Source organism: Panicum virgatum, chromosome 2N, assembly GCF_016808335.1.
Source record: "Panicum virgatum strain AP13 chromosome 2N, P.virgatum_v5, whole genome shotgun sequence".
Classification (NCBI taxonomy): domain Eukaryota; kingdom Viridiplantae; phylum Streptophyta; class Magnoliopsida; order Poales; family Poaceae; genus Panicum; species Panicum virgatum.
This window is the reverse complement of record NC_053146.1, coordinates 6516941-6542190: the sequence shown is the minus strand read 5'-3', so window position 1 is coordinate 6542190 and position 25250 is coordinate 6516941. Positions and strand designations below refer to the sequence as shown.

The window sequence follows — 25250 nt, the reverse complement described above, 5'->3', positions numbered from 1 at the left end:
TAGAGCTGATCTTTCTCAAGCTAACCATAGGGACCATCTAGACAGAATTAATAAAAAGAATGCACCCCCAGGATGAGATCGCCTTGCAAGAATTGGCCATGGAGGCTATTGATAATGCTTGTAGGGGCATCCTTGGGGAGGACAATGTAGCTTCTAGTTCCTCTTCTAAGTCTGATCAGGTTAATTTGTGGGTCTTTGGCCCAGTTACTCGAAATAAGAAGAAATGAGGATCTTAATTTGGAATGTTAGGGGCTTGGGGAAGTTGGCTAGAAGAAGACAAGTGAGAGACTACATTTTCCAGGAGAAAGTGAACATTGTTGGGCTGCAGGAGACTGTGAAAGAGGATTTCTCCACTGGTCTCCTGCAAGAAATCTCGAGGGGCTTAACTTTTTCTTGGAGTTGGCTCCCAGCTAGAGGAAAATTTGGAGGCATCTTACTAGGAATCAAGGTAGATTCCTTGGAGATGGAGACTTGCTCCCTGGGGGAGTTCTGTATCCAGATGACTGTCAGGGATAGGGTTTCTAACTTTAGATGGGAAATGATCTGTGTTTATGGCCCTGCCCAGCATGATAAATCAGCTTTGTTTGTTGAGGAGCTAAACTCAATCTGTCAGAACTGTCTCCTACCTATGGTGATAGGTGGAGATTTCAACCTTATTAGAGAGGCAAGTGATAAGAGTTCCCCCAACTGTGATCAAGCTCTCATGTATCTTTTCAATAATTTCATAGGGGACCATCAGCTGAGGGAGATCAAAAGATCTGGGCCCAAGTTCTCTTGGACTAATAAACAGTCTCACCCAATCATGGTGAACTTAGATAGGTTCTTGGTCTCCACTGAGTGGGAAATGAGATTTCCCCTTTGCAGTGCTTGGAGTCTGACCAGAGTTGGCTCAGACCACACACCAATCATCTTGGATTCTGGAGAGCATGGGGCCTCCAGACCAAGATACTTCTTCTTGGAAAATAAATGGTTGCTTGATCCAGACTTTACCACCCTCATTTCCCAGAAATGGCAGGAAGTTAAGGAAAGAAGGCCTGAAAACTATTATTCCCTAAATGCTTGGCATGATAGTTTATGTGCTATTAGACAGTTTTTAAAAGGCTGGGGTATCAAGCAAGCTGGAGAAAATAAAAAGATCAGAACTGCCCTTTTAGCCCAGCTTGAGGCCACTGATAGGGAAGCTGATACTGTGAAGATTTCAGATTCCCGCTGGATTGAAAGATATGAGTTAGAAAACACTTTAGAGCAGATCTATCTACAAGAGGAAATCCATTGGAAGCAAAGAGGTGACCTGACTTGGCTTCTGGAAGGGGATTCCAACACAAGGTTTTTTCACCAATATGCTAATGGAAGAAGAAGAAGGAAGAATACTATCACTTCCTTGGATTCTGACCAGGGGGAGATTAAAACACAGGAAGAAATTATGGCCCATGTTACTAAATTCTACAAATCCCTTTTTGGATCAACTTCACAAAGCTCTTTGAAGCTAGCTCATAACTTCTGGCATGGGAGATGGGGGCTCTCTGATGCAGACAAAGTTGAAGTTGATCAAACCTTTTCATGAGGATGAGATAAAGTCTGCTTTTTCTGAGATGAGGTCTGATTCTGCTCCTGGCCCAAATGGGTTTGGTGCCCAATTCTTTAAGTCCTTCTGGCCTATCCTTAAAGATGATTACCTGTTACTATTCCAAGACTTACATCAAGGAATGCTGGATATTCCAAGATTAAATTATGGGGTCATTACTTTGGTGCCAAAAGTTGTGGGAGCAAACACCATAAAACAGTATAGGCCCATCTGTTTACTTAATGTGGACTATAAAAGCATCACTAAAGTACTCACAAATAGATTTGCTCCTGTGGCTCCTAAATTGATTGGAGGCAATCAGACTGGCTTCATTGAGGGGAGGAATATCTTAGAGGGGGTGCTTATTTTACATGAAGTTGTTCATGAATTGACAACTAAGAGTAAGCGAGGCCTGATCCTTAAGATTGACTTTGAAAAAGCCTATGATAAGGTGAGATGGAATTTTTTGAAAGAAGTCATGAAAGGCAAGGGTTTGCCTGAACTGTGGATTAGTTGGGTCATGCAAATTGTCCAGGGTGGTAGGGTCTGTGTGAATGTCAATGGGCAAAGAGGCAGCTACTTCAGGACCTATCAGGGTTTGCGCCAAGGTGATCCACTATCCCCTCTCTTATTCAACATTGTGGCAGATGCTCTTAGTACCATTTTGGACAAGGCTGTCTTGAAACACCATATTACGGGCATTTTGGCTGATTTAATTCCGGGGGAAATTTCACACATCCAGTACGCTGATGACACTGTGATAATGATAGATGGTTCAGAACAATCGGTGGTGAATCTCAAGTTAATCCTTTATTGTTTTGAGTGTTTGTCGGGGTTAAAGATCAATTATCACAAGAGTGATGTTTTTGGTTTTGGGATGGACCAGTGGGAGAAGGAAAACTTAGCAAACATGCTAAACCGTAAAGTAGGGGTCTGGCCTATGAAATATTTAGGCATTCCAATATCTGACTCTAGGTTGGGCTCCCTAGCCTTCACCCACATCAAACAAAAGATGGCTAAGAAACTGGACCCTTGAAAAGGCAAGCACTTGTCCTCTGGTGGTAAACTAGTTCTCACCAACTCTTGTCTATCCAGCCTACCAATCTACACTATGGGTTTCTAGCTCTTACCCAAGGGTTTCCACCACAAAATGGATTCTGTGAGAGGGAACTTTTTTTGGCAAGGTGCCCAAGATTTTTTCAAGTATCACATGGCAAATTGGGATATGCTGAGCAGACCTAAAGACCAAGGTGGTGTAGGAATCATGAATACTCTAATCATGAATGAGTGTCTCCTCACTAAATGGATTTGGAAGATTTTTAAACAACCTGATGAAGTCTGGTATAAAATTTTAAAGGCAAAATACATGAGAAATAAGTTTTTCTTTAAATCCAATTCCCGAGGAGCCTCCCAGTTCTGGCAGGGTTTGCACAAGGTAAAACACCTCTTTAAATGGGGTGCAATTCACAAAGTAAAAGATGGGGCCCAAACTTTTTTCTGGTTGGATACCTAGATAGGGGACTCTCCACTCAAAGTTCAGTACCCCACCTTGTTTTCCATGTGCAGAGATCCTAATGCGATGGTGGCAGATCTCCACTCTTCTAGGGATTGGAATATTGAGTTCAGGAGAAGTCTTTCCAGTAGTGAGGCTATGGAGCTTAATCACTTGATGTCCCTTTTGAATGATGTGTATTTGGACACCTCCACAAATGACAATATCGAATGGGCTCTTGACAGATCTAGGAATTTCTCTACTAAAAGCTTTTACAGATTTATTACTCATAGAGGTGTGTGTGTGTGTGTGTGTGTGTGTGTGTGTGTGTGTGTGTGTGTGTGTGTGTGTGTGTGTGTGTGTGTGTGTGTGTGTGTGTGTGTGTGTTAAAAATTCTAAAAATATGTGGAGATTAAAATTTCTTCTTCAAATCAAAGTTTTCCTCTGGCAGCTCTCGCACAATAAGCTGCAATCGGGAGTTGCTCTTAAGCACAGAGGTTGGAAAGGGGATCCTTCCTGCTGCTTGTGTCGGCAAAAGGAAACTACCACTCATATTTTTTTTCTCCTGCTCTCTTGCCCGTTTTGTCTGGTCCTGTTTGGGTAATGCTTTTGGATAGGATTATATTCCAACATCTTTGGATGATCTGCAAGGGTGCAGGCTCTCCAAGTTATTCGGCACGAACACGTGCCTTGGCTTCCTCTTTTTTGCAGGCTTTAACTAGGCTATTTGGAAGAGTAGCAATAAAATGGCGATCGAGAGAATCTTTCCAAGTAATTGTTAACATTTCTTAGCGCATCACTAGGAATGGAGTTGTTAAGCTCGTCCCCGGCAACGGTGCCAGAAATGCTTGTTGGTATTTCTTAACGTTCACAGAAAAGATATGCAAGCACACGGAAAATACCGTTGTAGCACTTCACCCGGAGAGTATTCAGGGTATCGTATTTCCTCAGGGAACAGAGGTGTAACGGTCTTCTAACTAGTATACCCGAAGAAAGAGAGAGAAGGGTGGTCTTTAGGTAGTGTGGTTATCTAAGAGAAGAGATACTTAAGAGAGATAAACCAGCTCTCACTTGCTTACTTTGGGCACCGGTCTGACCCAGGTACTGTTAGGGACCTCCGGCTTGTGGCTCTACGCCATACTCGGACAGGGAGGAGTGCACTAACCACGAAGCAGCTTCGTAGCGGACAGACAGGGCTGTCACCACCTGCCGTCTACCCCGCAATACTGTGGAGCACGATGCAAACAAAGGTAATCTAGGGCCTAAACGCCACGTCTACGCCTTCGACTACTACTCTAGCGTCGATCAGGGTTACCCATCTTCATCAAGGGCCCTCTACCAGAGCACCGTCACAAGAACGGACGATGAACCCGTAAACAAATGATAACAAAAGCTTAACTCAGGTAATAACTCACCAAGTAGATGAAGACTCGGATACTTACTCAAAAGAGACTCATATCCATTGAGGTACAAGCAGAGGGAAGCCGACAACTCCGGCCCTCCTCCCGAGCTTCTCCTCTCACACTCCCTAGCCTAATCTTACAACTAGAGCCCCTCTACATCTCTCCTCTAGTGGTGTGTGGGAGTGGAATGGATGAGAGAATGGTGAATGGTGGAATGACTCTTGGAGGTGTGAGGGGGGCTCCTTTTATAGCCCAAGGAGGTTGGTTCCCGCCAGGAATAAATATGGAAACATATGGGAACCGCCTTATGAGGATAGGATCGTTCTTCCCGCCAAAGATTGGGCCAGTTGACGCCAACGAGGGTTTGGGCGACCCCGCGGTTCGGCCGACCCCCGAATGCCGCCTCTCGCACCGCCTTACATCCTGGACACTGCCAGGTGGGCCCCCATCTTGTGTATGTCGGTGCCGGGGCTCTGTACGTCGGTTTTCTCTGTCAAATGGGCCCTTCTTGTAAGTGTGACACATGATGAAGTCTTTTGTGTGTTTCTGTTGTGTCTTGTGCTTGTTTTCTCCTTATTCTGCGTATGGGTGCCTGCAAACCAAGAATCACCAAAACTCGTGGAATTGATTAGAATTAAGTCCTACAACTACGTTTGGTGATTGAATGTTACGAAAAGATGCAGGAGTTGACGGTTCTATTTCTGACTTAAGGACCGTCAACAACAATAATCCAATTGACATCATTTACACTGGTCTCTCCTTTGTATAGAGTTGGTGCCGTCTACTGAAGCCAACTGACCAAGGAAAGCTGAAGGTTGGCGTGGAGATTCTGAAGAGCTGGATGAATAACTACTCTCCTATCGTAGTGTCGAGTTCAGACATTTCTTTCTTATGATTTCTGTTCTGTTTGTCCTGTACTTTGCTGGTTAACTGGTGTCCCCAATTGGTTGTATCAGACATTATTGCTTTCAATATAAGCAGAGATGTTTCTCGTTCAAAAAAAATCACGTTGCTGGTGGCCTCCACCACGGCGCTGGAGGCGGTGGCGATGGCGAATCGACGGCGGCGACAGCAGGCGCTGGTGCTGCTGCCGCCATGAAAAGTTGGATATGAAGAGGGATTTCACGAGTTCATTGGTTACTGTAACTCTTGAAAAGCTAAATTACTAGCAAAATGACTAGCTAAATGTGAATTTAGCTACTGTAATTTGGAGAAGCTCTTGGAGATGCTCTTAGGCTGTCTGCACTTGTGGTACTCTATTTCCATCCTCTAAAAGGAATATTTCTGTCTGATAATCAATATTCTCTCCTCTATATTCAGTTTCTCCGCACTCATCTATCATCTATACCTCTCCTCTATACCAACTACCATGGGTGGGACCCGTGCGTCAGTTCACTTTCCCCTCACCCGAGGCCCTCCCTCCCCATTCTCTCTCTCTTTCTCTCTCTATCGGTCTGCTCTGCTGGATCCCGGCCCCTCCTCCTGCGCCCCTCCTCCCGCACCCTGTCGCCTCCCCTGCGCTCTACCGGCGGCCGGCAGCTCCTCCAGCCCCGGTGGCTCCTCCGGAGCCGAGCTTGGCCGCGAATCGAGCGGATCGGGCGCCGACGGGCCTCCATGGCGTCGAGTCCCTCCACATGCCGGTGCACCATCCTCCGCCCTCCTTCCCTCGCTCGGCGGCTGCGAGTGGTGGCGCAACCGCGCGGCGGCGGGGCGTCCGCGGCGAGCGGCCTGCACGTGGCGAGCGGCGTCCGCGGAGACGAAAGAAGAAATATATTAGACCATAGTTGAGTACATCATCAGGTTACAAGCACGCTGGAAAACAACCTGATCATCTAAAAGTCTTGTATAGTCTAAATTCTCAACTCCAGACCTATATGACGCTTCGTATAGAAGGCTGCACATGCAAACACTCGGCGTGCACAGGCAAACACCCGGCAACAAAGTCGAGAACAGAAGCCCAACGAATGGCGGACAACACTCCTGCAGGCGAAGTGGAGAAACTTCTTCTTTCTTGTGTCTTCCGTCTTCTTCTTTCTGCCATCGAAGAAAAAGAAAGACTGATCTGCATATTCTCCCTAGTCCTTCATTGTGGTCAGATCTAACCACAACAAAACGGAGAAGAGACCGGAGAAAATTATTCCATGACGGCAGCATCATCTCCACCTTGATGTCACCACCCAGAAAACCAAATCTCCATATCGTTAAATCGATGAAGTTGTTGACGTCGGTGTCGCCCTCATCTTCAACAGATCCGCCATGGAGAAGACGAATCCACCCTGCGCCCTTGCCGTCTCCGGAGAGGAGTAGGAGGAAAAAATCTCCAATACCAAGAGACTTGGCATGGAGAGACTCTAAACCTAGAAGACTTTAACTCTAGATGACTCGATCTACTGGAGAAACTAGGAAAAAATGATGGATCACCACTCCCTTCGGCCTCAGGTGAGACACCGAAGGGGAAGGGAGGACCAAGCGATGTTGGAGACGGGAGACGTCGGCGGCGGCGCTAGGGCTCCGAGCGAAGTTGGGAATCGATGACGCATGGGAAGCAGTTCTAACTTTATGTTCGAAGGATAGAATGAGCGTGAGATCTTGAAATTGACACAATTGTTATTATACTAATTATTGAGCGGAAGAGTTTATTAACCGGAATCTCCATCATGTGTGTTGTTGAACAGATAAATTAGAGATGTTTTATTCGCAAAGACGCTAGTAATAGTTTATTCTTTGTCTCCTTGAGAGATATTGCCATGGTAAAGAACTATATGCTCAACGCCTCAGCCTAACCTCCCTCTTAATAATAGATAGGTGCGTTCGCGAAAAAAAAAACACCTCAGCTCAACATGACCCATGCGCTTAAAGTTAAACATTCGAGGAGGCTGTCGGGTGGGCCCAGCATTCTGTGACGAAGGCAGAGGCCGATTTACAGGGGGGCTAGGGGGATTAAACCCCCCTACCTCCCTAAGACCGAAGGGACACCGAAGGGGAAGGGAGGACCAAGCGATGTTGGAGACGGGAGATGCCGGCGGCGGCGCTAGGGCTCCGAGCGAAGTTGGGAATCGATGACGCATGGGAAGCAGTTCTAACTTTATGTTCGAAGGATAGAATGAGCGTGAGATCTTGAAATTGACACAATTGTTATTATACTAATTATTGAGCGGAAGAGTTTATTAACCGGAATCTCCATCATGTGTGTTGTTGAACAGATAAATTAGAGATGTTTTATTCGCAAAGACGCTAGTAATAGTTTATTCTTTGTCTCCTTGAGAGATATTGCCATGGTAAAGAACTATATGCTCAACGCCTCAGCCTAACCTCCCTCTTAATAATAGATAGGTGCGTTCGCGAAAAAAAAACACATCAGCTCAACATGACCCATGCGCTTAAAGTTAAACATTCGAGGAGGCTGTCGGGTGGGCCCAGCATTCTGTGACGAAGGCAGAGGCCGATTTAAGGGGGGCTAGGGGGATTAAACCCCCCTACCTCCCTAAGACCTATGGATACCCCTCTAATCTCCCCCTTAATTTTTGAGATGAAACAATGAAGAAGAAGGAGGAAGAAGAGAAAGGGAGAAAGAAGAAGAAGATGGATATGAGCCCTCTTTATATTTTTGAGCTAGATTCGCCACTCACGAAGGTACACTGTCCCAATGTAAAAATAGCGAATAAATAACCATACGAGAATACTGTAAAAAAACGAATAATGAAGAGAATCTCACCAAGAAAAGACATGGCATAAACTTGGGATATTCTGCAAGCAGCAATAATTGCAGAAGCAAAGAGACGGTGAATAGAAAGCGACGAGAGTCTCTTCTCATCATTAATTAACAAGCAAAAAGAAATCTTCAAGAAAATAGAAAAAGCTAATCAGTGTTAGTGCTCGGGTGTTTCGACACACCAAAGTGGCAAAGCACCCACCAAATTTCTATGAGTGGGTTTTCCACCTGATGCAAACTTGGGTTGTCTGATTCGCACCACGGTTCAACTATGGTCATCTTCTTGCAAGGGTTCGGCAAAGTTAATGGTTGTGGAGTAGGGGTAGAATCTTTTTTTTTCTAAATAATACTCTCTCCATTTTTATTTGCATATCGTATTAAGTTGGTTATAAGTCAATTTTAATTAATTTTGACCAGATGTATAGAAAAATATAGCAGCTACTATAATATGCAACATATGCATTATCAACATATACTTTATAGGGGACTCAATGAAACAAATTTGGTATTGTAAATGTTATTTTTTTTCTATAAGTTTGATCAAAATTTGCTAAGTTTGATTTAGGACAAACTGACATGTAAATAAAAATAGAGGGTAATGGGTTAAAATCTGAGGTATGAGTTTCAGGCCTTAATGGTAGGGGGGCATATGAAGGCCTACAGGCTGGATGGGGTGTGATGGTGAAACTTGAGAGTTTGACAGAACCGAGTTAATGCGGTGGCTATGAATTGGGTAAAAAAAAAGAGGTTAAATGTGAAGAAGATCCATGGACCGTTGGGCCTTGATAAAATGGTATCGTGTGTTGGGTCTTTGGAACACCGGACCGTCCAATATACAAGACTCTCAAAACCGATATTTTTCATCATGAGTGAGTTTTATTATATTAAAATAAAAATAGGATTTGTGGTGAATACAAAAATGATATAGACACAAACCCTCGCCTCCGTGTTAAGCGTTTGAACCAGGATCAAAATTGAAAGCAACTTAACATGTGAGAGATGAGGTACGGACACCGTGAAGAAAATCACACACTAACCAACAAAAGGAAGCTTTTAACGCAGAAGATTGGGATAGAAATGAGTAGGAAGAAAAAACATGACACGCGGGATCCACATGGAAGTGAGATGAGAGGCGGCTGGGCTGACCTGGGCCTAGTTGGGCTGTTCAGATATGTGGAGTGGAGCTGTTTTGTGGAGTAGATTTTTCGGAGTGGAGTCTCAATTTTTTTGAGAAGAATGCTTCCAAGCAGTCACTTTATTAGAGACAAGCTTAATATGGCCAAGGCCAATGGTACTATAGTATCCCTATTACATAAAGAACTTATATGTATATACGTGTTATCTCAGTAAATGTGCAAAAATATCGGAATAACTATAACCCGAAATAAGAACTCTATAGGAGTTGATTTTCTAAGAGAAGTGATTCTGTAGCTGAAAATATATTTGATCATGGGCTACCAGACCCGATAAAACCTGAAAATAACCCGATCCGACCAGACCTGATTAATGCGTCGACCGAGCTTGGGCCGAATTTTTTTGACCTGACAAAAAAACAGGCCGGCCTCGAGCTGAAATTTTTGACCTGAAACCCGACCCAAATTTTATACACAAAAAATCAAGTTTGACCCGACCCAACCCAACCCAATCATGTGACGGGTCGGGCTTGGGCCAAAAAATTCAGTCCGATGGTCGGGTCGGGTACAGGCTAAAGAAAAAGTGTCGATTTTTTGACCCAACCCGGCCCATAAATGATCAGGTCGGGCTGAAAATAATTGTTTTTTATTCTTTAGCATAAACTCTTTAAATCAGGATAGAAAATTACTCAACAGAATTAGAAGAAGCTATTTTTTCAACTCCTAGCCTCTTAGTTCATTTTACATAATCAGTTTATAGAATCACCAGAGAATCGCTTCTCTCTAAAATACTATTTGATAAAGTTTCTGTTGGATGTGCAACAGATAATCATATCTAGGAGCTCTACCAAATGCACTCTAAACTAAACTCGATACTGATGTCACTTTGGTGATGAAACTAACCGTGTGTTTGGTTGGGGGTTGGAGCGAGCTGGGTTGGGTTGGACCAATCCCTATAGCTGTTTGGATGCAATTGAGTAGGGTTGAGTTGGCTCCGCGAAGGAATATTCCTCCAATATGCGGGTTCGGCCGATTCCTCGAAAAACGACGGACGGAGTGAACCTCCTGGAGCGAACCCACTTTTCGTGACGTGCAATAACGGAGCTGACGGAGACTGCGATGACGGGCGATGGAAGATGCGAGGCAGCGGAGGCCGGGCTCCGGCGCATCGGCGGCGGGCGGTGGAGGCCGGGGTACGGCGCGCCGGCGGCGCCGGACGAGCTCGGTCGCCGGTCCAGCGAGGACGAGCGGCAGAGGAGGGCGGGGTTGGCCGCCAGAGGAGAGCGGGGCGGCGGAGGAGGGCGGCGCCGGACGAGCTCGGTCGCGCGCGGATCTGAGGCCGCGGCGGTGGAGGAGCAGAGGCCGGGCCGGCGCCGCGCGTGGATCCGGCGGCCCCGAGCTCGGCCGTGCGAGCATCGGCGGCGGCCGGCGGCGGCGGGACGAGGCGAGCCGGCGGCGGCAGGACGAGGTGAGTTGGCGGCGGCTAGGGGGAGGCCTAGCGGCTGGCGGCCAGGAGGCGGAGGGGGGTGGCCAGGAGGCGGAGAAGGGGGTGGGGGGCGCCGGCCAGGAGGTGCAGGAGGGCGGCGGGCGATTGGCGCCGGCCAGGAGGTGCAGGAGGGCGGCGGGCGATTGGCGCCGGCCTGGAGGCGGAGGAGGGGACGACGGGCGGGCGGCGTCGGCCTGGAGGCGTCGGAGGAGGGGGCGGCGCCGGCCAGGAGCGGAGGCGTGGGCGTTGCTGGCGAGGTGCCGGGTGAAGAAGATAAAGATGAGAGGGGTTGGTGGATGACATGTGGGTCCTGGTTGGGACTATTCTAACGGTGTTAAGTTGCCATCCATTCTATACTTTTCAATCCCTTCAACCAAACAAAAGATTGGAACGAACCCATCCTGCTAACCAAGCATGAAAGGGGTTGGAGTCATCCCTAAAACGAGGGATGGAACCAATCCAACCCACTAGGTCCCCCAACCAAACACACGGTAAAGAGATAAATCCAGCCCTAACCATTTACATCTCACTCTGGAGACTGCCAAACTTGCGGCACAAAACGACAAGACATAACGTACTTGGGTGAGAAGAAAGAGCCAGATGTCCGACTCATTGATTAGTTCTCTGCTTACAATGACAAAATGGGTCGAAGAAATATATAGAAACAAATCTAGTAGTGCTCTTTATCTCAACCCTATGAAATAAAAAATGGCAACAAGAATCATCAACGGGCAAAAAAAATACGGAACATAGTCCTGACCGTTTGATTTTTGAAAAATATGATAAAACTAGAACAAATCAATTCATAACCTCAATGAGTTGGCAGAAGCAAAACGAGGCACCAATAATTAGTTCCTTAACCCACCAATTCCTGCTTCTTTTTTTGGATACAATCCCTGCTTGATGGTTGTTCTTGAAAATCAGATAGAAAGGATGGCGATTCTGCCTCCTATACCAATAAATCTGGCGCATGAAATTCATTACAAAAAGTCTCTCACACCTATCTCCAAGAGTGATTTGGACGATTTTATTAAAAAAATGAAACAAGGAAATGGAGTCGGTACCCCCCTCCCCCGAAAAAGAAGGAAAACATGCAAGAAGACAATGGCCCCGTTTGGTTTTGTAGCGCACGAATGAATAGTGACACTTTAACCGCTTATTACAGTGTCAAACAAAGTCAGTTTACAAAACTAACTCCAGAACCCCGCGCTAGTGACCCTGAAGAATCTAATGAGGCCTTTGGCCGCGCGATTAGAGGATGATTACTGTAGCATCACTGTAGCAAATCATCGATTAATTACCGTCATTATATTCGTCGCGAAAAGTTACACTCATCCCTAAAAATTTTTTACAAATAGACTTTATTCAATCCTTCATGCAGAAAAGATTCTCTTCTAGCGCTAGGATTCTAGCGCGCATAAAAAAAAAAAGGCCAATAGAATCATGCGAGGGACGAAAAAATATGCCCATCAGCATCAGCTGATTCATTTCGAAAAACCACCCCCTCCCTGTCTCTTTTGTCAAACAGACCGCGAGGGCCCTGGTTCCCCTGCGCCCGCCCCCTGCTCGGGCGGCTGGGCGGGTGGCGGCCGTGCGAACGGGAAATTTTTGGGATTTCGGTGCCGCGGGCGCCGGTCTCCCGCCAAAACCTCCCCGCCCAGCCCCGCCTCTCCACGTGCTCCCCGCCTCGCCGCCGCGGCTACAGCCCAAACCAAGACCCCCAAAACCGGAGCGCGCGCGCGACCCCGGTTCCGCTCCCCTTTCCGCTCCGCTTGTCGCCTTCCTCCGTCCCCCCGCCGCCGCGCGCGTGACCCCCGTGCCGCCTCGCCCCGGCGCTGCCGGCGAGGGCGCCGCCGCGTCGGTAAGTCCGCCTCCTCGGTTAGTTGCCCGCGGGGCTGGTCGGGGCTCTCTCGGCTGCGCGCTCCGGTGGTCGTCGCTGGGGTTGGGTTGGGGGGGGGTGCGGTTCGAGGAGGGGTTCGCGTGGTCTCGCCGGCGACCCCGCGCCGCCGCCCACTCCGCCGCCCGAGTTCTCCGTCCGGGTGTGGGGTTTAGCCGTTTGGGACGATTGGTTTCCGGATTTCCCCCCTTTGGTGCTGCTGCTGCTCGAGCCATGGGGGCGATTCGGGAGGGGATTCGAGGGGAATCGGCCTCCAGAGTTCCGTCGGAGCGTTGCCTGGATGGTCCCTGTACCTCAGCTCCGTGCTGGGGATCTTCGTTTAGGGGCAAATCTCTCCCGGAGCTGGTGCGATTTAGCGGGGATTTCGTGCTGCAGGAGCGTAGGATTACGTGCCTTGGTGGTCCGATTCGTGGGGGGATTTTGGAATGTCGCTGGATTTGGGGCTGGATTAGTGATCCGAATCGCGTTGTTTGCTCCGCTTTCCCCTTTGCGCTACTAGTACAGTTATTTAGTGGCGCTGGTTTAACGCGCCCGTTGCCTCGGGAGCCGTGGCGTACCATTTCGGCCATTTTTGCTCCGGTTTTCCCCCACCCCATCTCGCATTGTTGCTTCTGGTGAGCTCTGGAGGTTTATATTGGCGGTCCTGTGTGCCGGAGCTGTGATTAGGGTGTTGCTTAAGTACCGTGAAGTTCACAGCCGCCAAGAGCTACCTGTGTAGTCCTTCCCCGCCCTTTAATTTCGTATAAGCTCTTCGTATAGTGGTTTAGGAGACTGTTTGTGAAGATATTTTGGGTGGTTTGGAGGTTTAGGGATGATGGTTTGGTGTTGCTTTAGTGTGTTTAACTCTGCCAATTTGGGGTTGCTTCAGGCTCTTAGCACTGTAAAGCGCCCCCCCACCCTACGTAGGGGGGGCTTTGGGGGGAGCGAGCGGTCCAACGGCTCCCCCCACAGCTCCCCCTTATACGGGGGGAGTTGAAACTCCCTCCATATATAGAGTGAGTTTCAACTCCCCCTGTTTACAGTGCGCCGTTGTAATGCTGCAGAGTCCCCTGCTGCTACCACCAGAGGCTGTTTATCTGTAATTGGGTAATACCGTATAGTCCTTTCCCCTTGTATGCGGTATATTCTCCGTCGAGGTTACATTAAAAAAAAAATTCTCCGTTGAGGTTTAGAAGGTTGTTTTGAGAGATATTTTTGAGTGGTTGAGTGGAGGTTCAGGGGTCGTGATTCGGTGCTGAATTGATTAACCTTTTGCCCATCCCACCTTCCTTGGTAATAGTGCCCACGTCGCTTTCGCCTTATTTGTCAGCTCCTAGTGTCGGGTTAAGTAGATATTTTTCTCATTTACCGGTGTACACTTTCTGATATTCTCAAATGTTACTGCGGTGCAGGAGCAGCAGATCTGTGCGTGGGATTGCTGTTCTTCCCCAACAATCACCTGCCGCCCCAGTATCCTGCCGCTAATTGCCCGCAGCTGGTGATTTTGTTCTTCATTCTCCTCGGTATTTGCACCTTGCACTCTCTATCTCTTCAAGCTGCTGAGCTATTTCAGTGATTTTTGTTGCTGTGCTATTTAGACATGGTGGATTTGGGTTTGCCAACAGTGATGTGAACTTTCTGTGAGTGCTTTATTTGCTTTGATTATATCAAATGTTTACAATGGAATACTCCATCTGTTACATGTCAGTTTAGAGGTTGTCCCAAATATACGCACTAAATGCTTCTGGGGCTGGTCTTGCTTGTGATTTGTGATGATGATGGTTGGCTGTTGAGTAATATTGCCATTCCAATAGATAACCTAATGCGACTATATTGTGTTTTGTTGTAATTCCCAGTTCCTATGGTTAGACTGATTTTTATTCTTACTCTTCTTGCAAGTCACTTGCCTATTTGCCATGGGCATGAGAAATACCAAATGGAGAACCATTAGCTATAAGCTACTTTCATGATAGTATAATTTCTATCTTGGCACTAATCATACCATTTTTTGGTTAACACTGTTAAATTGCTTTGTAGTTTTTGATTTTTCTAGATAATGGCTGTTAGTAAGTGATTAGTCTTGTGCTTCTACACAGCTTAGGGTGCAGAGCAGCAGAGGATGACACGTCTCTGTTTCTTAGTGCAAGTTCTTCTGTTAATATTGAGTGTGTCCTTCATGTCTTGAGAATGACTTGACAACAATCTGTTATATGACCTGTTATAGTTCCACTCAAAGCAGTAGATGTACTTAGTTGCCAGAGCATAATGTATATTATAGCAACCTTGTGTGCTTGAATTCTGTGCAAAAGCTTTTAAAAAGGAAGTTATCCTGCTATTGATTGCTGTGACTTTATAGCTTAACCATCTATGGACCCTATTAGTATAGTATGCTGCTTGATTCAATAAAAACTGTGGCTTACGTTGTATTTATATATTTGCTGCATGCCATTCTAAACACAAATGAACACTTTCTCTGATATGATGAAAACAGCCAACTCTTGACTCTGCCTGGTCAAACCATTTTACACCACTTTTGCTTTGAGCTGTATAAAAGTATGCCCCCTTATCTTTGTGTTTTTTTATAACTTGTCTTGCTTATTGGTTATTCCACATATTTCCTTGATATCTGTGCTGCTGGTGGGCTTCCTGCATTTATTTGCTAGTTCTTGACATGGCTGACTAATGTTAAAATTTTACAGGAAGACATGGTGAAAACTCCACGATCTCCTGTTACCACAGGTCTAGTTCTTAATTATCTAGTTTACTTGTTTTGGACAGCTTCAATGTTTATACTATTAATGTTTAAGTGTATGGCATGATTTTGTTCACACAATGTTTTGAGGAATATGCTGTAATATGTATGGTTTTATTCTCAATTGATTACTCCTCTACTTTTATGGAAGTCCAAAATGCACCATGCAAAACCTGGTATTTGTTACACCTGCTGTGACAAAGTTTGAAAAACATTTTGATTTCACCCTCAGAGCTGGCAGTGGTTTTGCATATGTAGTATTACGTTGGGCTCAATATATCAAGGGATTCTGTTTACTTTCTTCAACTTTTGCTTGTGCGTAGTTGGGGCAGTGGCAATGAAACATGTTGTTGAGGTGTCCGTCTCACTCGAAATCTCCCTGTTTCACTTGCCTTATCATACTCAACTAGATGTAGCAACCATGGCCATTCTAGGTGCATCAGGAGGCAATGAAAAGCTTTGGAGTGTGATTCTGATAGTGACAATGGTGAGCACATCCATCATTGGTGGGGATGGAGCAACATGTAGTAGCCATGAAGTAGCACTTGCCAGTTGGCACATATGGTTGTTAGCATGGTGATTCAGCCAAATTGTTAACTAGATAATGATAGCTTCACTATTCACTGACGAATGAACCAGTGTAACAACCACATGATAAGCCACTTTATATATGCGTAAGAAATGTTTCTAAGAATTTATTCTTCAAAAGGAATCTTTATGCGATATCTTTTATGATAAGGAAGAATTGGCAAACGCAGATACCATATGCTCTGTGGTACCTATTATCGAAAGGGAAAAAGAACTATTGCAGTAGTATTATTGTTGCAGAGGATTTTGAGACCTGAGCATTAGCTTCATGCCAAACCCTGCTACTGCACCTAAAATCTCTAAAGTGGATATAATCATAACGCATAGCACAATGTAGGTAGTGGATTAAATTAGTCTCACAGATAATGAGGAAATTTCATTTAGATTAATCGAATCTATTTTTATTTTTACAGAAATTTTATGCATTGACGGAAATTATAATATTCAGGTTCAATTGTTCAGTAATTGAATTCAGAAAACAAATTTAGTTCTGGTTTAACAAATTTCGTAATTCTTCTCATGAAAATCAACTTTGATGTTAGCTCAAATTACGTTGAGATTTTCATTTTTTTATTTGCAGTTCCAAAGTCATCTTGATTTAATTTCTGTTTGGATCCTAGCAATTTAGGACTACTTAATTGTTTTTAGATTGAATGCGTTATGCAACTAATATAAATGTTTACCTTTTCATTCTGGGTACTGATCAATGTTTTGTTTGTTTTTTTGTCAAAATGTTTCCTATTATATAGTATTTTTGAGGAAAAGTGGTTGCGTCACTGAAAAGAATGATAGTTAAGTTATATACCAGTAAAAGAATCTGTCACTTTTTAATACCATAAAAGTTTACTTTTTTAAAACATATTTACCACTCCATCTCTGTTAGAACTGTTTTCTTGTTTGTGTATATTTCTATTCATAGAATTATAAGTTCCCTTGATTGCCCATCATACAACCGGCCAGCACATACTGCCTTGTCTTACACTAGAGTTCAATCCTCTGCTGTGTTGTAATAAGCTTTGGCATTGTTGATGTCATGAAACTTTGAGGCAGGCATCTACTGATCTCCACCTTGAACCATGACATTTCTTCTTCCCTAAGGTTCTAAGATTCTTCTCCATCTTGGTTTCCTGCCATGCCATTCTTCATTGCTTTCTCATATCTTCCCTAGATCCCACTGATTTCCTTAGAACTAAAGTAGGTACCTGTTGTTGCATGTTTAACCTGCACCCGCGCAAATACTAGAAAACAAGCTCCGCAGGCATCTTCTCCCCTATCAGACAGGTGGGATGCATGGTGCCCACACAAGCGTGCTGAACCAGCCTCCCCTGTCCTGTGTTCCGACTGCACCACGCACCTCTGACTTTATCACTTATCAAAAAATATTAAAAAAACTTATAGGACCAATGCCCAATGTCATGCAAGGTAAATGATGTCTATGCGGAGTTGATTGTCCTTCCCAAGGTGTGTTGGAAGTTTCGGTTCATGTTCTAGGTGGCTGGAAACGCTGTCATTCCTGTCCCTACTATGTCTGCCCTAACTTTTTGTCTCTCCCTCCCCTAAGATCTTGGCCATACATGGCCTACCTAACTGCTCATATGCGACGAGGGTTAAGAACAACTGTTGGGCTTTGGTGATGTGTAACAACCAGTTAGCTGGATACACGTGTCCTAATTCTTTTGCCGAGTCAGAAACCCCGCACCTGTATTGGATCCCAAGTGGTATTTGCCTTGTCCCCCCCCCCCCCCCCCCCCCCCCCAAAAAAAATGACAAATTGGATGCCTGAACCCTTGTTGGACACTGACACCTGCATCCGTGTCCATGTAATGCTGGTTACAACTTGGCTGTAAAGTGCGTGACAATTATGTGCACATTTATCCACCCTTATTGGTAGTGCCAACTGATCAGAATTTTTCTCTAGGCAAATGATAAGTACTGACAAGACATTTTCGTTTCCGAATTTCACATGAACTATTGGGGTTGATATTCACATTATTACAACTATTATAAACACAGGGGTACAGTGAGTTTGTTAACTATTATGCAAACCATTTGTTGCAATGTATATTTCTTTTCTTGGAGGTTGGATTGGTAGATTGAACATGTAGGCTCTGTGCGGCATTCCAATGGTTTTTACAGAAGTACACATTTCTTTCTTAAATTTTGGTTTGGCTGAATATCTGTCTACCTTTCAGAATATGGCTTCCTGATGTAATATCATGACTCATGTAGTTTTAGATTGGATAAATGAAGTGCTATTTGCAGCTGTATTTTGCACCATTAATTATATACTGTAAGTAGTCAAGAAGTTTCATATATTTGTTGCTGAATGGTCTTTGGTCTTAAATATTTTTCTGTTGCTGCACTTTGACTTTTTACAGCCTATAATTTCTAGTCATTGATAGCAAGCATTTATAACTGCTTGATGTTTGGCGAGCATTTATTCTGTTTCTTAAATCTATTCAGTTACATTAAACCTTCCCTTTGGTTGAATTTGTGTGTCTGCGTGCTGTATCTCTGTGTCCTGAGTCCTGTATGTTGCATTCTTTATCCTTCCCAATGTGTTTAGTACTCTTATTATAAGGTTTGTTCCCTATATTGTTGATTCATATGCTGAACGACCAATTTACAGGGACAAGAAGGTGCAGAGCAAAGCCGCAAATGAAGGAAGAGAAATCCATTGAAAACAGCAAACTGCAGAATGGATCTCAGGATACAACACAAGAGGTGCACCATGGAGTCGAAAACGGTGATGGGCATGTTACCCGCAAGAGACCGAGGAGAGCAGCAGCCTGTTCTGATTTCAAAGAGAAATCCATACGCTTATCTGAAAAAACATCTGTTGTCAAGGTCAAGAAGAATCGTATGGAGGAGGAAGAAATAGATGCTGTCAATCTGACAAAACTTGGACCAGAAGATCCACCACCTTGCCGGAAGTTGATTGATTTCATCTTGCATGATGCAGAAGGGAATCCACAACCCTTTGAAATGTCAGAAATTGATGACTTCTTCATAACAGCTCTTATCATGCCCATGGATGATGATCTAGAAAAAGAGCGTGAAAGAGGAGTACGCTGTGAAGGATTTGGTCGAATTGAGGACTGGAATATTTCTGGTTATGATGAAGGTACTCCTGTAGTCTGGGTGTCAACAGATGTTGCTGACTATGAATGTGTGAAACCAGCAAGCAATTACAAATCTTATTTTGACCACTTCTATGAAAAGGCTCAGGTGTGTGTTGAAGTTTTCAAAAAGCTTACAAGATCAGCTGGTGGGAATCCTGACCAGGGTCTGGATGAATTACTTGCCAGTGTTGTTCGTTCAATTAATGCCATGAAAGGATATAGTGGGACCATGAGCAAAGATTTGGTGATCTCCATTGGGGAATTTGTATACAATCAACTTGTCGGATTGGATGGTACATCAGGCAATGATGATGAAAAGTTTGCTACCCTGCCAGTTCTTCTTGCTCTTAGAGATCAGTGCAAATCGAGGGTGGAATTGACCAAGATGCCATCCAACATCTCGAATTCAAGTCTGAAAATTAAGGACACAGAGTGTGAAGAGATAGCAGAAGATGATGATGCAAAATTAGCTAGGTTACTGCAACAAGAAGAAGAATGGAAAATGATGAAGAAACAGAGGGGTAGACGTGGAACACCATCCCAGAAAAATGTCTACATCAAAATTAGTGAAGCTGAGATTGCCAATGACTATCCTCTTCCTGCATATTATAAACCAGCTAACCAAGAAATGGATGAATACATATTTGATAGTGATGACAGCATATTTTCTGATGATGTGCCAGTGAGGATTCTCAATAACTGGGCTCTGTACAATGCAGATTCCAGGCTTATATCTTTGGAATTAATCCCTATGAAGTCAGGAGCAGAAAATGATGTAGTTGTCTTTGGGTCTGGTTTCATGAGAGATGATGATGGCAGTTGCTGTTCTACAGCTGAGTCTGCGAAATCATCTTCTTCCTCCAGCAAAGCTGACCAATCAGATGCAGGAGTCCCTATTTATTTAAGCCCAATCAAAGAATGGCTTATAGAATTTGGTGGTTCAATGATTTGTATAACCATTCGTACTGATGTGGCCTGGTAAATACCACACTACCTCAGCCACTTTCTTTCAGCACACTACAATATGCAACTGTTAACTGTGTATTGTCACGGTTGTCACTGGATTCTACATACCATTTGGCCATAGCTTATAGTTCCCTTTCATTTGTACTCTATTAACTTACATTCAACTTGTGATTGCAGGTACAAGCTACGCCAACCGACTAAGCAATATGCTCCATGGTGTGAGCCTGTGTTGAAAACAGCAAGGCTTGCTGTCAGCATCATCACCCTGTTAAAAGAGCAAAGTCGTGCTTCAAAGCTTTCTTTTGCTGATGTCATCAAAAAAGTATCTGAATTTGACAAAGGGGACCCAGCATTTATATCGTCAAACATCGCACTAGTTGAGAGGTACATTGTGGTACATGGACAGATAATACTCCAGCAGTTTGCAGATTTTCCAGATGAGACTATCCGTAGGAGTGCATTTGTCAGTGGGCTTTTATTGAAGATGGAACAGAGGAGGCATACAAAGTTAGTTATGAAGAAAAAAACTCAAGTAATGAGGGGAGAGAATCTGAACCCAAGCGCAGCAATGGGCCCAGCATCAAGAAGAAAGGTGATGCGTGCAACAACAACCAGGTTGATCAACAGGATCTGGAGCGATTACTATGCACATCATTTCCCTGAAGATACCAAGGTGGGAGATGGAAATGAAACAAAAGAAGTTGATGATGAACAAGAAGAAAATGAAGATGAGGATGCTGAAGATGAGGTGCAGATTGAAGAGGAAAAGATCTCAAAGACTCCACTATCCACACGGTCCCGGAAGTTGCTGTCACAATCCTGTAAAGAAATTAGATGGGAAGGTGAAATATCTGGGAAAACATCATCTGGCGAAGCTCTATACAAATGTGCTTACGTTCGAGAGCTCAGAATATCTGTTGGAGGAACAGTGGCACTAGAAGATGATTCAGGAGAAACAGTCATCTGTTTTATTGAGTACATGTTTCAGAAAAATGGTGGTGCAAAAATGGTTCATGGAAGGATGCTACAAAAAGGTTCACAGACGATTCTCGGCAATGCTGCAAATGAGAGGGAGGTTTTCTTAACCAATGACTGCTTAGAATTCAAATTAGATGACATCAAGGAATTGGTGACTGTTGATATCCAATCAAGGCCTTGGGGTCACACTTATAGAAAAGAGAATTCTGAAGCTGATAAAGTTGAGCAGGCAAAAGCAGAAGAGAGGGAGAAAAAGGGCCTGCCAATGGAGTATTTCTGCAAAAGCTTATACTGGCCTGAGAAGGGTGCCTTCTTCACCCTTCCCCATGATAAAATGGGTCTTGGTAGTGGTGTATGTAGCTCTTGTGATCACATAGAGCCAGATTCTGACGAATTGAAAGTGCTCTCAAAGACCAGCTTCATCTATGGAAAGGTTACATATAATGTCAATGACTTCTTATACATGAGACCTGATTTTTTCTCTCAAGATGAGGATCGTGCAACCTTCAAGGCTGGCAGAAATGTGGGCCTAAAGCCTTATGCAGTTTGCCAGCTATTGGCCGTCCCTGAAGGAGCAGGATCTAAAAAGCTCGATCCAGCATCAACAAAAATCAGTGCTAGAAGATTTTACAGACCAGATGACATTTCATCAGCCAAAGCTTATGCATCCGACATCAGAGAGGTTTGCTGCTTTTACCATTTCTTATATGTTTTGGTTATCTTATTCTAAAAACCATTGCTACTTTCTATCCTTAACCATGTGTGAGCAAAATCCAGAGTTCTGAGAAGGGAAATTTTGTTTTCTTTCTTTTTAATGTTTGTTTGCTTGATTCAGGTCTACTATAGTGAAGATATAATTGATGTTCCTGTGGATATGATAGAGGGAAAATGTGAGGTTAGGAAGAAGAATGATCTGCCAAGTTCAGACCTTCCAGTGATGTTTGAACATGTATTTTTCTGCGAGCTTATCTATGACCGTGCCACTGGAGCCCTCAAGCAGGTTAGTTGTATCTAAGTTTCTGTTCTGATTCTGTAAGTGGTAGTTTTGACAGTTAACTGAGTGTGTATTGCATATTTGGAGCAGTTGCCTCCAAATGTTAAGTTCATGTCCATGGTGCAAAAAACAACTGGTGCTTTGAAAAAGAACAAAGGGAAGCAGATCTGTGAGACTGACCAAGTAGATTCAGGTAAATGGGTTGATGTGCCAAAAGAGAACCGTCTAGCAACTCTTGACATTTTTGCTGGCTGTGGAGGTTTATCAGAAGGGCTGCAGCAAGCTGGTATGTATTATTACCACCGATGCTGTATAACATGAACATGGTGACTTTCAAACAAATCTTTTCCTCATTGTTCAATAATGTAGGTGTATCTTTTACAAAATGGGCAATTGAATATGAGGAGCCTGCTGGTGAAGCATTTAGCAAAAATCATCCCGAGGCTGTGGTGTTTGTAAATAACTGCAATGTGATTCTAAAGTAAGTGCAAATTGTTTGATGCCATTATTATTTTTTTGTTGTTGGACATGAGTACATGAAAAATACTCTGATCATGCAGGGCAATTATGGATAAATGTGGGGATACTGATGATTGCATTTCAACTTCTGAAGCTGCTGAACAAGCAGCGAAACTTGCTGAAGAGAACATTAGTAACCTTCCAGTACCTGGTGAAGTAGAATTCATAAATGGTGGTCCTCCGTGTCAGGTTTGTTATTATCTACACTTAAGCCAGATCATCATCAGTCACTCTGTTCAGTTTTGTTGATTAGTTATTTGAATTGCTACCCTTCTCTCAGGGATTTTCTGGGATGAATAGATTCAACCAAAGCCCATGGAGCAAAGTTCAGTGCGAGATGATTCTAGCATTCCTCTCATTTGCAGAGTATTTCCGACCCAGATTCTTTCTCTTAGAAAATGTTCGGAATTTTGTTTCGTTCAACAAAGGGCAGACATTCCGACTAGCAGTTGCATCTCTTCTGGAGATGGGATATCAGGTTTTTATTCTGTTCATTCATTGTCTACTAAGACCTATAGCCTACATTTTTTGTGGTGATTTGGATCTGTATAATTAGAAGTTGTTTGCCATTTGGTTAGGTCCGCTTTGGAATTCTAGAAGCAGGGGCGTTTGGTGTTGCTCAGTCTAGGAAAAGGGCATTCATTTGGGCTGCCGCACCTGGAGAGACTCTTCCTGATTGGCCAGAGCCAATGCATGTGTTTGCTAGCCCTGAGCTGAAGATAACACTGCCTGATGGCCAATACTACGCAGCTGCCAGAAGCACCGCTGGTGGAGCGCCTTTCCGAGCGATAACTGTTAGAGATACAATTGGGGATCTTCCTAAAGTGGAAAATGGTGCCAGCAAACTCACACTTGAGGTAACTACTGCACCAACCCATCCATTTTTGTTTTCTTTCTGAGAGTTATATGCTAAATAAGCTCCCTGTTATCTTGTGCAGTATGGAGGTGAGCCTGTATCTTGGTTCCAGAAAAAGATTAGAGGGAATATGATGACACTGAATGATCACATATCCAAGGAGATGAATGAGCTGAACCTCATAAGGTGCCAGCACATTCCGAAACGACCAGGTTGTGACTGGCATGACCTGCCTGACGAGAAGGTAATGTTCTAAACTCTCTTGTTGCATCTCTGTTTCTGTTGCTGGACACCTTCCTGCTGTCCATGGAATACTAACTCTCTTGCTATGCTCACAGGTGAAACTGTCAAATGGGCAGATGGCAGACCTGATACCTTGGTGCCTGCCGAACACTGCCAAGAGACACAATCAGTGGAAGGGTCTGTACGGGAGGCTGGACTGGGAGGGCAACTTCCCCACATCTGTCACAGATCCGCAACCAATGGGCAAGGTCGGCATGTGCTTCCACCCTGAACAGGACAGGATCATCACAGTCCGTGAATGCGCCCGGTCTCAGGTACACTGCTGGACACTGATCTCCATTTTTGCAAAGGAATGACAGTGACGCTCAGGATTCTCTCTGTTTAACATGATTGAATCTTGGGCCGTGCAGGGCTTCCCTGACAGGTATGAGTTCGCGGGCAACATTCAGAGCAAGCACAGGCAGATCGGCAACGCTGTGCCCCCGCCTCTTGCCTACGCCCTTGGGAGGAAGCTGAAGGAAGCCGTTGACGCCAAGTGTCAGGAGGCTGGTGTGGCTGCGGCTGCACCATGAGTAGTCTGGTGACCTGTGAAGCAAAGCGCCGAGGTTGTCCTACCTTATGAGAACCCTCCCGTGACTCATGAAGCTGAGCGCTGAGGTTATCCTACCTTAGAAACAGCAAAGAACAGAGTAATGTGTACTGTAGTAACTATGCGAATTTGTTGCGGTTTTATCCTAGCCGCGTGACCCCCCCCCCCCCCCCCCCCCCCAAGAGTGTACATGCTAAATGAGTGTTGATTGCCACCCTGATTCAGGGTAGAGGTATTTAATAGTCCCTCAAGTTCATTGTCTTTTCAGTCGCCGTGCTCATATGAACACTGTCGTTTTCTGATCTTAGAGATAGGTTTTTTTGAGTACATGTCCATCTGTTTCTCATTCCTAGACAGCAGTGCCAGCGAAAGCACGACTGCAATATGAATGGTCATTTTTGTCGTTGTGATGCAACTTGCAATGTGAAATTTATTCTGCTAGAACATACTCCATCCTAAAAAGTACTCTCCGTTTCAAATTATAAGTCATTCCAAGAATTTTGGAGAGTTAAATCATCTTAAAGTTTGATTAAAATTATAGAGATAAATACAAAGATTTATAATATCAAATAGATATATTATGAAAATATATCTAACAAAGAATCTAATGATACTTAATTGGTATCATAAGTGTTATTATTTTTTTATATAAATTTGGTCAAATTTGAAAAATTTTGACCGTGTAAATTTCTTGGGATACCAATTAAGTAATCTCAAGAATTTTGGAGAGTCAATTTTTTTCAAATTTGATCAAATTTATATAAAAAAGTAATAACACTTATGATACCAATTAAGTATCATTAGATTCTTTGTTAGGTATATTTTCATAATATACCTATTTGATATTATAAATTTTTGTATTTATCTCTATAATTTTAATCAAACTTTGAGATGATTTGACTCTCCAAAATTCTTGGGATTACTTATAGTTTGGAACGGAGGGAGTAAGTCCTACAAATTCTACTATAGATTAGTGA

The 25250-nt window shown here is 44.2% G+C and overlaps 1 protein-coding gene across 1 annotated transcript; it reads left to right on the top strand.

Annotated features, from left to right (window-relative positions):
• The first annotated feature begins 12513 nt into the window (after window positions 1-12513).
• On the top strand, window positions 12514-24534 carry LOC120659545 (DNA (cytosine-5)-methyltransferase 1B). The gene is made up of 14 exons (XM_039937721.1): window positions 12514-12651; window positions 14079-14189; window positions 15366-15405; window positions 18636-20106; window positions 20272-21754; window positions 21908-22072; window positions 22157-22352; window positions 22436-22547; window positions 22627-22774; window positions 22866-23063; window positions 23164-23442; window positions 23524-23685; window positions 23780-23998; window positions 24095-24534. Exons 3-14 carry the CDS (start codon window positions 15372-15374, stop codon window positions 24254-24256), a joined length of 4629 nt encoding a protein of 1542 aa, XP_039793655.1. The 5' UTR covers window positions 12514-12651; window positions 14079-14189; window positions 15366-15371; the 3' UTR covers window positions 24257-24534.
• Window positions 24535-25250: the final 716 nt, after the last annotated feature.

Bases quoted from the DNA above. Each gene is read 5' to 3' on its own strand.
- LOC120659545 (XM_039937721.1), top strand. From the start codon at position 15,372: ATGGTGAAAACTCCACGATCTCCTGTTACCACAG. The intron at 22,073-22,156 runs GTTAGTTGTATC...TATTTGGAGCAG, and splicing joins CCACTGGAGCCCTCAAGCAG to TTGCCTCCAAATGTTAAGTT. The intron at 23,999-24,094 runs GTACACTGCTGG...TGGGCCGTGCAG, and splicing joins GTGAATGCGCCCGGTCTCAG to GGCTTCCCTGACAGGTATGA.